Here is a 10,861-nt window from a genome sequence, read left to right on the forward strand (position 1 = left end):
GGGGCGGGGGTCTTCATTTCATTTGTTAACTGGGATGCAGACGAGAAGTGGGAATAAAAGTTGGGAAAATGTCATCCTGTGACATTTACATTCTCAGAAGAGCCAGCAGGGCCCACGGGGCAGGAGGATTTTGATCATCGCCCGAGAGTGCTACCCCTGGGGACACACAGCTCTCTGTCCTGGGAGCGGGGCAGGCCACAGCCAGAGGAGCTTGGGGAGCTACGCCGTGGGAGACGCGCTCCTGCTCCTAACCTTTCAGGATGGGAGGTTTCACATGGGGCCACCTCTGCCCCTGACCTGACCACAGCTGTCTCAGTGTCTGCTCCCAGGGCCTTGGGTCATCGGAGTGGGGTCTCCTGAGCTGCACCCACAAGCTTTCTCCTCCCCTCACAAATGCCAGCTGGGAAGCATGCAGCCCAGGTGGACAAAGGGACAGAGTGCCTCTGGCATAGCTGGCCAGAGCCCGCTGCTGGGCTCCTGCTTGCTGGCCACGTTTAACCCAGTTTAAGGAGCTGCCCCTATCTGGTGCTGCAAACCCAGAGCCGAGACCATCAGAGCCCGTCCCAAACCATGAGTGACAACTTCCATCCTGGAGCAGAGTGCTGCCAGCTCAGGGCCGAGACCGCTGTGGTCATAGCAGCAGTTGCAACGATTCTGTCCACTCGGACAACAGACACGTGTCTGCAGAGACCCACATTCTGGCCGTGGCTGGCCCACCTGCTGCAGCTCCTCTCTGTCTTGGGTTCCACTTCTACGAAATGAGGCCTTTGCACCAACTCTGGGGTGACAAACAGGTTTCGTGTCCTGTGTCAGTGCTTACTGACTGCGGTGCCTCCTCAGGACTCTGCCCAGGATTCTGAACCTGCGCCTGGCTCATAGGGGATGGTGCGTCGGTGGATTAGTCATGTCTGCCATGGGAGGCGGGAGAGAAGGCTCGTGTGTCCTGTGGTCACCAAGCCCTTCAAGTTATAACATCTCCAGCATTCTAGGCAATACATACAGTGACGCTGCCTTAATTTCTGTTCTCCCTAAGCATTCAGAGCTCTTAAAAGGCAGCAGTGACAGCTGAGGCCAAGGTGCTCATTTGTCTGTGAAAGGCTGCTCGTAGCACAGGAGCTGGGGAGCCACATGGGGCGGCTATGGACTGAGCCTGCCCAGTCCCCCTGGAGGTGGCACAGAGGCTCCTGTCACCCCGTGGTTCACAAGCATGACCACCTACAGGAAGGCGGCACACAGTGGCCTGCTCACTGGGCTGGATAAGGGTCCTTCTGAACTGTGCAGGTTTTTTCCCTCCTTTTAAAAACTTGCTGCTGGAAACAGAACAGCCTAAAGGAAGTCTGAGGAATGTGTCCAGCTGGGGGGCTTTGGGCGAGTGACCTGGCCTTGGTTTTCCTGTCTATCAGGTATGCATGGCAGGATGGCCTTGTAGGGGCCTGGCCAACGTGATGCACACGTAACGGCCTCTGGACTCCTTTCTTAGGACAGCCGGTCCTCAGTGGAGGGCGTCTGTGAATTTAACAATGGGTTGTCATGGCCCAGGGCAGAAAAACCACAAGCACACATGCACATGCAGGCACACACATGAACTCGCGCACACAAACACATGAGCTCAACACGCACGTGCATGCTGTGGTCTCAGAGTTGAGGCTGCTGCTTCATTGCATGGTGTCTGGCACGGTCTGTGCCCCATTAATCCTGTTGAATGAGTCGTGAGCAGCTTCCTGTTCTGTCTCGTGCGTGTTTTACGTTCTGTGCTCCTAGGTCAGCCCCCTCCCTCTCCTCTGCCTCAGTTTCCCCATATTCGTCCATGGAGTTCTTTTCCCCGCCAGAGGCCTGCTGGCTGCCTGTCCTTTTGAGGATGTATGAATAGCTGCATTTGGGCTTTTGAGGCTGGGAGATGGGTGGGCCCCATGTGACTGGAGGAGGCCAGCCGAATCACAGGGCAGGACTGGTTGGGGTGGGGGAGCGTGGAGGAAGAGGAAGTGCCACTGCTCCTCTCTGAATGTTTCAGAACTTTCGTTTTCACAAGCCCGTCGGCTGGGGACACCACAAAAGCCCTGTTGTGCAGCTCTGTGCCTGGAGCTCTTCTTGTGCTTGTGTGTCCTGACCCTTCCAGGGAGCCAGGCTCTGTTTCGATGTCATACGGAGGGTCTGGAAGGGAAGCAAGCCCTACACTCAGACATGGTGCTCGGGATGCTGTGTGACTTTGGACAAGTCCCTTGACCTCTCTGGGCTTCCATTTCCCCATCTCTGAAATAGGTCAGTACCTACTGTGAACATGAGCACTTGTTAATCACATGGTAACTTCCAGAACGGCAGTATGCAATGAGCCTTTCATAAACGTGACCTCTGTTAAAACCAGCAGCAGCGTGGACAATGCAGACCCATTTCTCATGGGAATGCAGCTCAGGGCATGGTGAATGGCCGGGTCAGGAGATGGCAGCACGGCCGTGAGCCAAGACCCACCCCTCTCCGAGGCACTGCACTGGGAGTGTGGCTGCCCTCAGCAAATATTAGTGCATCAGAAAGATAAATTTTGCACAGTAAATACAGAATAGGTATCTAGCCTAGAAAACATGAAGCTGTGTTTTTTCTTTTTTACCAAGATGAGCTGTACTTAGTTAACAGTTCTCAATGTCTGTAAAACACTTTATTCCAGTTTTATGATGACTTCAGTTTCTTGTGAACTTAACAGGAGCATCTTTATTGTCTCCCCCAGGTCATCTCCGCGGTGTCGAGACTCTCCCTGCACAGCATCGCGCAGAACAAAGGGATCAGGTGAGCTCTCCGGAGTGCCGCCTTGCCACGTGTGGGCCCTTTAATCTCGTCACCACCAGCACGGCTTGTCACAGACACGGGAGGTTTCGGCGGCTGTCTCTGCCTGGGTCTTTATCATGCTGTTCACTGTGTTGTTGAGTTCCCTGTTGGCAGTGGCTGCAAGGGGCGTGGAGGAGGGGGGCCCTCGGCTCACGCCAGGGAAATCTCGCAAGCATGTTACTGACGGATGCAAAATCTCTTTCGATTTAGGTAATAAGATCAGCAAATTAATCCTTTCACGGATCATTGCCTACCTAAATGCACTCTCCACACACCAGAGCAGGGCTCTGCCGTGAATGCAGTAGCTGGCGTGTGTTTGCAAGGACGGGCTGGAGCACAGTGGATGTGCCCTGCTTGGGGGCTGTGGCGCTTTCATCAGGGCATCTGGAGAAACCACCCCAAGGAATTTCTCCACACTCAGTTTAATTCTGCTTGGATTGCAAAGCTCAGTCTCAGAGATCCCATGGCCCCTGAGGTCTGGTCTCCTGTCTCTGACATGCAGGTGGGGCACGTGGGCGTGGGGATAAGGGGAGGGCAGCCTCCAGCGAGCACTGGTCATTGTGGACTCTGACAAAAGGAGCCCGCCCGAGAGCAGAGTGGGTGGGGTCATGCCCGAGTGCAGGTGACCGTGTGACGGTGGATACTTAGCTGTGCATGGGGCTTCACCCTGGCGACCTCTGTGGGGACACTGCATGTGCCCGTGAGCCAGGGGTCCCAGGTCGATGGTGTCAGTGCATTTGGGTCGCACAGCTGCCCCTTGATGGGGGCTGTTGGCTTGGGTTCAGGTTGTCTCAGGTTTAGAGGTGTCGCCGGGGCAGATGTGAGTATTAGTGAACCCACCAGAGACGTCTATGGCTTTTGAATTTTCAGAGAACATAGATATTCTTTGAATTGAGATTTTATTTTTTTAATGTCAGACATAGGATAGTCTGTCTTAAAATGCTTTAAAATTATATATTAAGAACATACAAAAGAGTATTTATAACACATTTGGATATAAAGAATAACAGTCAAATAAAACCCTTGTACCCACTGCCCAGAGTACTTTCTAGAATGTAACCAAGACCTCTGAGGCCCCCTCCAGCCGCTTCCCAGTTGCACAGGCTGCTTGTCAGCTATTGTGAGGTTTGTAATAGGCATTATTTAAAAATGTTTAATTAAAAAAAGTGTCATTTCTGGACACAAAGGCAGTGTGTGGTTTTTGTTTGTTTCCAAAGATGGCCTTCTGTTCTCTCTCCCACTGTGCGTCACACACTCTCGGTGTTGTGCACGTGTCTCCTATTCTCAGCCTCTGTCCGACGCGCTCTGCATCTCTGTGCACACGCACATAGGCAGGAATGAAGCATGCACAGCGAAAATTAGCCACTGTATTTGCTCTTTCACAAAATACTAGGCTGTGGTCTTTTCTCCCAATCCAATATACATTTTCCTCAAGCCAGTGGCCTGGCACTGCAGGGCCCAGATCAGACGAGTAACCCATTTACATTCCTGGGGCTGGGCGCTGGCCCAGCTTGCACCGGACACGGTCCTGCTGTGGGGTGTCCACAGCCATATCCCTTCCCCTGGCTGCAGCCTGAACGCAGTCCTTGGCTGAGCTGGGCTGTTTCAGGCTGTGGGTACCCCTACCCTCCCGAGGCTGAGATGCCCCATCTGCAGGCTCTGAGTGCCTGTTTCCCTGGGGGTTTATGGACGGCCATGAGACCCCGTTGGTGACGTAGAGGGTGGTAAAGAACATGGAGAGAGCTGGCCCCGTGTCTGTCCAGGGTGTGTGTCCTCCTCTCTGGTTAGTACAGAGGCCCCTCGAGGACAGCAGTGGGTGCCCTCCCTCCTGGCCACCCCCTTGATGCCCGATCTCTGCCACCTGTCCGCCCCACCAGCCCCAGTGGACATGGCAGGTGCTTCATCATCCGCTCCTGTCATGGATGGGCAGAAGGAGACGCAGTCAGCCCTGCCTGCTGCACCCCGGGCCCTGGGGCTGGCAACGTGAGTGGGAACCTGCCCTCTTCCTTCTCTTGTCTCCAAATCTCGGAGGCAGCGTGTGGGCACAGTGGTCCCCTGAACAAGGAGTGAAGACCCCAGCCCAGAAGGCCACCAGAGAGCCTGTGCTGCAGAGTCAGTGAGACCCTGGTCCAGACCCAGCGTCCTGGTTAGCTGTGGGCCCTGTGCCCGAGACTTCGCTCTGAGTCTGCCTTTTTATGTCCGTGGGATGGGGACAAACGCGGTGGCTTCTGAGGATTTGAGGGGAACGTCAATCCCTTAGCTAGTGCCTGGTCCAGAGAAGGGCTCAATAAATGGTTCATTTTAATGACTATAAGGGGATATATTTGGGGGGGTCCACAAGACACTCTGGGGTTCCACGACTCACCAGAAGGACTCACAGATGTGGAAAAGCCGTGGTGCTCATGGTTGTGGTTTATTATGGGAAAAGGATGCAGATTAAAATCAGTGGATGAGGAAGTCTCACAGGTGGAACCCAGGAGAGACCGGGAGCGAGTGTCCCTGGAGTGTTGCCAGTCAGGAAAGCCCACCTTCCCCGGTGTGCAGGGTTTTTGGTGGTGGTCAGTCACATCAGCATGGGATGCCTGCATGTCTGGCCCTGGTGACTCAGTCTCTGTAGCCCCACCGTAAATCATATCATAGGAATAGACTGTGTGGCGTGGCCCCAGGCCCCTGGCACACGAAGACACTGTAGCTCTTTCTTTGGAATATGCAGGGTTTGGGCACCCCAAGTCAACTAAGTTAACCCTTTACTGCGCACAGAAGAAGGAGAAAATGAGGGACCGGGAGAGAGGTTTTTGCAGTCAGAAGGCAGGAGTCAGGGCCTCCTGGGCGTGCAGCAGCACTTGGCAGAAATTCCTCCCCGTCTCTCATGCGTCCTCCTCGCCCTGGTGGCTGGCGTCCTTCCTCCCCGTCCTCCTCCCTGCCTTTTCCTCCTCGTTGTCTGAGCCCTGGTCTGGGACTTTTCTGGGGTCTTTTTCCTTTGCAGCCCCTGGGGTGGAGGGCAGGATCTCCCTCCATCCATTCAGACGCTCACCGGGGAGCTCAGGAGACGGGCGACCCTCCCAGGCAGCCCTCTTTGGCAGGCTGAGTCTGCACGGCCTCTGCCTCTTTCTTCATACGGCTGAGATTTTCACGGGGAATTGAACTTTCTGGGGCTATACCAGTGCTTTAAAAGACACTAACCAAGCTCTTCATCTAAGAGCACTTTGTAGTGTTATTAATTAGCAAAAGGTGTCTGTTTAGCCAAACTCCTTTTTGGAAACCCACAAACCAAGCCCGCAGTCCTGAAGAGTTTTCCCCTCGTTTCTTTCATGGCTGGGTAGAAGCCCAACGTGCTGCTGTAAAAAAACTGATCATTTTCACAACCCTTGCACTTTGCATAATGAGCTGATTTTAGATAAAAGCCGCAATTATACTTCTCAGAGGCTGATGAATTGGAGATTTAATCCTAAGGGTCCCACCCTGGTGCTGGCTGGGGGATCAGATGTGGAGGCGGGGGAGGGTCCGTGGCAAGGCCCCCGAGGTGTGTGAGGGTGTGGGTCATTGTTCCCGCTGGAGCTCCCCTTCCAGATTGGGGGTGCCCTGATTGGGCGTCATCACAGCTCTGAGAGGCCGAGAGGGAGAGTTGGTGAAGGGCAGGGGTCTCTGTGTGACCGAAGCTGAAAGTTGCCCTCATCCCTGGAGGTCGGGCCCATGAAGGTCCCTCGTTGGCCGAGTGACCTTTGGCAGGGATGCTCTTGGAGCCTCTGTCTCTTCTTCTGTAGGCTGGAACGAGCCTGTGAGCACAGCACCTGGAACTCAGGGAATGCCCATGGGCTGCTTTGTCGACATCCTAACCCCCCGGATCCTGTGAGTGTGATGGGGAAAAGGGTTTCTATAGATAGGATCTTGCAGATGTGAGGACAGAGCAGAGGTCCGAGTGGTGCGGCCACGGCGGGGAATGCAGGCAGCTGTAGGTGCTGGGAAAGGTGAGGAACGGGCCCTTCCCTGGAACCTCCAAAGAGGGACCAGCCCTGCGGACACCTTGATGTTAGCCATAAGAGCCCTTTCAGGCTTCTGGTCTTCAGAACTGCAAGATCTCTGCTGTTTTAAGCCACCAAGTTTGTGATGACTCGTTATAGCCACACAGCAGGGGCTAATGCAGTTGTGTCCATGCAGGGTCCCCGGGATCGGCTGAGAGGCTGTCAGAAAGGCCCGGGTGTGCGGCCTGTCTCTGCACACGCCCCACTGGGTCATAGAAGTGGAATCATGCAGGATGTGTTCTCTGGCGTCTGGCTTCTTCCACTGAGCGTGTTTTCCAGGTTCACCCACGCTGCAGGGGGAATCAGAGCGTCGTTCCTGTTTACGGCTGAGTAACTTTCCACTGTCAGGACAGACCACCTTTTGCTTGTCTGCTCACCATCTGATGGACCTTTGGGGTGTTTCCACCTTTCGGCTCTTGTCAGTAGTGCTGCTGTGACAGCAGGCGGCGGGCAGGACGGGTCAGGCCGAGGTCGGGTGGGAGAGGCTGGACATCTGCCAGCACCCACCCGTGAGACAGAACTTCCTTCTTCAATTGGAAGCGAATTCTCAGAATATCAGACACACCCATATCCAAATCTGTGTACCGTGAAACATTCGGAATTAAAAATAAATGCCTGTCATTGTGGGGGCGGCTTCAGAGAACCCGTTCTGTGGCTTCCCTGTGCAGGGAGAGCAGGTAATGGGCCTTCAGCCAGAGCTCTGGGCGGCTGGACAGGCGGACGTTCTTAGGGGTACAGACCCACGAGTCAGACTCGTGACCGGGGGACTTCTTCCCTTTCGGCCCCGACAAGGCTCAGCCTTCACCCCTCTGGTGGCCGGGAGATCCTGGAGCCCAGTTCCTTGCCGGGCCGCTCGGGTAACGGGAAAGCGCGTCCATGCGGCGGGGCATGGGCTGCCATCCTGATTGCCGGTTCCGGACAGGTGCCGGACACCTCTCGAGTGACACGTCTCAACCAGACGGTCTGCGCGTGGGCCTGGGGGACTCTGCAGCCCCCTGAACTTCTGTGTGGCTTCCGTGTGACCTCCGTGCACTCTGCGGTCTCTAGGAGGAGAGCCACCATGGCCACCAGTTTCTCACAAGGCCCTGTCACAAGGGTGAATAACCACAACACCAGCACCTTGTCCTGCCCAGAAAGCCCCCCTCTTCTCCCTGGAGTCTTTTTTGCACTTGAAGCTGCTGCTATGGCTCCTGGAGTGGTCTGTCTTGGACACAGCATCCCCAGCTCTCGCGCTGTCCCCCATTCAGGCCAGTGAAGCCGCTTTTCCCATCTGGTGCTGCCTGGCTAATTCCAGTTATGTCCACAAGACAGGAGATTTGGACAGAAAGTGGCAATTTTCAAATGCTCAGCATCTCGTCCTGCCAGCAAGATGGTATTGATCGTCCCACCTGGTGGCCGCCTGTCCATGGTGGGTCTGCTGTGAGGGCACAGTCCTGGCCGTGGGAATCCCCAGGCCAGCCTAACTGGAGCCTTTTCCTCCGTTCCTTTCTTTCCTTGTGATGATGGCTCAGCATCGTCTGTGAAGGCAGTAGGAGGGGAGTGAGTGGAAGACATTAGATTCCTTCCCAGGGGAGGGAGGTCAGAAGAGGCTGCCTTTGAATTTCTGGGCGTCGAGGTTGGAGTCAGCATTCTCTGTCCAGCTGTCTCACAGGTGGGCTCACACACGGCCGTCACCGAGTCACCAGCCTGCCCCATCAAGCTGGCTCCTGTTCCCACAGCCTGTGTCCCACCTGCCCTGGTCAGCAATGCAAGCCGGAGACAGCTTGTGGGTGGGCACTGGCGTGAGGCCAGAGCCTGCCTGGTTCAGTGGCCACCTAGTTCCCGTGGCCTCCTGGTCAGTCTCCTCCTCTGCATCCGCTGAGCCACTGCCTGGCCTCCAATCTTAGGCAGGATGAACAGTGTTAAATATTGTGTGTGTGCATGCGAGTACATGTGTGCGCGTGCGCATGTGTGCGTGTACATTCTCATGCATACATGCACATGCATCTCTGTGCTGTGAGCTCCCCGGCAGGCCTGGGTCTTGCTCATTTTTGCATCCTAGTACTTCCAATAACTGAATCTGAATGTAGGGATGCTGTCAGCTGGGGCGGCAGGTGCCTGGAATGTTCCGGATCCTCCCTGGGCTTTGCTGCAGGTTCTGGAAGGGATGGTGCTCCTTGTGGTGAAGGCGGGGAAGGAGGTGCTCAGTCGGCCAGTCCCGGCAGTGTTGGGGAGGGAGAGCCCAGAGCACTCAGGCATGGTCGTTTGGGTTTCAGAATCCTGGATGTAGTACCCAGGGCTGGTGACAGAGCTGTCTCTGGCTCGGGAGGTGCTTTGGTGCACTGAAGGGTGCAGGGCATGTGGACTGGGCTGTAGTGCAGGAGTGACGTGGGTGTGAGTGCTCAGCTGGTCACCGCTCCACCTGGCCCTGCAGGTGCTTGTCAGGCAGAACCTGCCACACCTGTGTGAGCAGCTGCTGGCAGGTGGGACTAAGGTAAGGTCAGGGTAAGAAGGGGGACGAGCTGGAGGTGTTGTCAGCAGAGGCCGACAGGGCAGGGCCCTCCCTGAAGCTTGAGGGACTCCTTTCCTGCCCACCAGACCACATGACGCCCGCCCCGGTGTCTGGGGTGTGCGTCCAGTTTTGCTGTCCATCATGGGGGTGGCTTTGCACCCTCTCGTGGCTGAGTACCCTCTCCCGCACTTGGTGACCAGTGACCTACACTTGGGAAAGAGTGAGAGGCCCTGGGGCAGAGGGTAGGAGGGAGCTCCTGGTCGCATGCAGCAGGCTTTGAGCCATTCCCATGGTCCTGGGCCTACAGCAGCCTTCACCTGGACAGTTAGAGTCCCAGCCCTGCCACCTACCAGCGGAGACCTGGGGTACCGTCTGTGGTTGGGGAGACGTCAATACCTGCCTGGGGACTTGTTAAGGACTGAGGGAAAGAGTTGGCACCTGGCTGGCCCAAGCACGTGGGGTGCTTGACACACGCTGGCCAGCACGCCTTGCGGTGAGTCCATCTCCACCAATGACACGGGGCGGGCCACGCCGGGTCCCCCCTTCCACTCACCCCTACCCAATGCTGAGCGGAACGCCGGAGGCTCACTGTGTGACCTCCTCTCTGCCACCACCGCCATGGGCATGCCAGTGTGGAAGAGGCACATTTGCTCAAATGTTTTATTAACTGGCCGCTTCCCGCTTGGCGGCGGGGAGCCGGTTCAGGCCGGAGACGTCAGGAGAAACAGGAGGACAGGCCGTAAGGGGTGCGGACGGCCAGCTGGAGCTTCCCCAGGAAGCTTTAAAAAGACGAGGAGCCGCTGGATTTCTCTTTGCTCAGCTCCTGTATCGTCATAGCCATTGTCAGATGAACTTGCATGTGCTGCCGCAGTTTGCTCACGGAGGACGCTTGTCTGCTCGTCCATCTGTCCATCATCTGTCCACTCATCTATCCATTCATCCAAGTATCCATCCAAACACCCTACCACCCACCCATCCACCTGTCCACCCACCCACCCATCCACCCATCTACTCATCCACCCACCCATCCACTCACTAACCCATCCACCCGTCCACCCACCCACCCATCCACCCACTCACTCATTCACCCACCCATCCACTCACTAACCCATCCACCTGTCCACCCATCCATCTACCACCCACAAATCCACCCATCCGTCCACCCATCCACCCACTCACTCATTCACCCACCCATCCACTCACTAACCCATCCACCTGTCCACCCATCCATCTACCACCCACAAATCCACCCATCCGTCCACCCATCCACCCACTCACTCATTCACCCACCCATCCACTCACTAACCCATCCACCTGTCCACCCATCCATNCTGGCGACCTCTGTGGGGACACTGCATGTGCCCGTGAGCCAGGGGTCCCAGGTCGATGGTGCCAGTGCATTTGGGTCGCACAGCTGCCCCTTGATGGGGGCTGTTGGTTTGGGTTCAGGTTGTCTCAGGTTTAGAGGTATCGCCGGGGCAGATGTGAGTATTAGTGAACCCACCAGAGACGTCTATGGCTTTTGAATTTT

The 10,861-nt window shown here is 56.0% G+C and overlaps 1 protein-coding gene across 1 annotated transcript in view; it reads left to right on the plus strand.

Annotated features, from left to right (window-relative positions):
- Nucleotides 1-10,861, plus strand: part of LOC103610664 (guanine nucleotide exchange factor VAV2-like) — an 81,267-nt gene that overhangs the window by 25,621 nt on the left and 44,785 nt on the right. The window contains exon 3 of the mRNA XM_008594780.1: nt 2,720-2,778. Coding sequence (XP_008593002.1) covers nt 2,720-2,778 — 59 coding nt within the window. The remainder of the gene's footprint in view (nt 1-2,719; nt 2,779-10,861) is intronic.

This window comes from Galeopterus variegatus, unplaced genomic scaffold (assembly GCF_000696425.1).
Source record: "Galeopterus variegatus unplaced genomic scaffold, G_variegatus-3.0.2 Scaffold11537, whole genome shotgun sequence".
Lineage (NCBI taxonomy): Eukaryota > Metazoa > Chordata > Mammalia > Dermoptera > Cynocephalidae > Galeopterus > Galeopterus variegatus.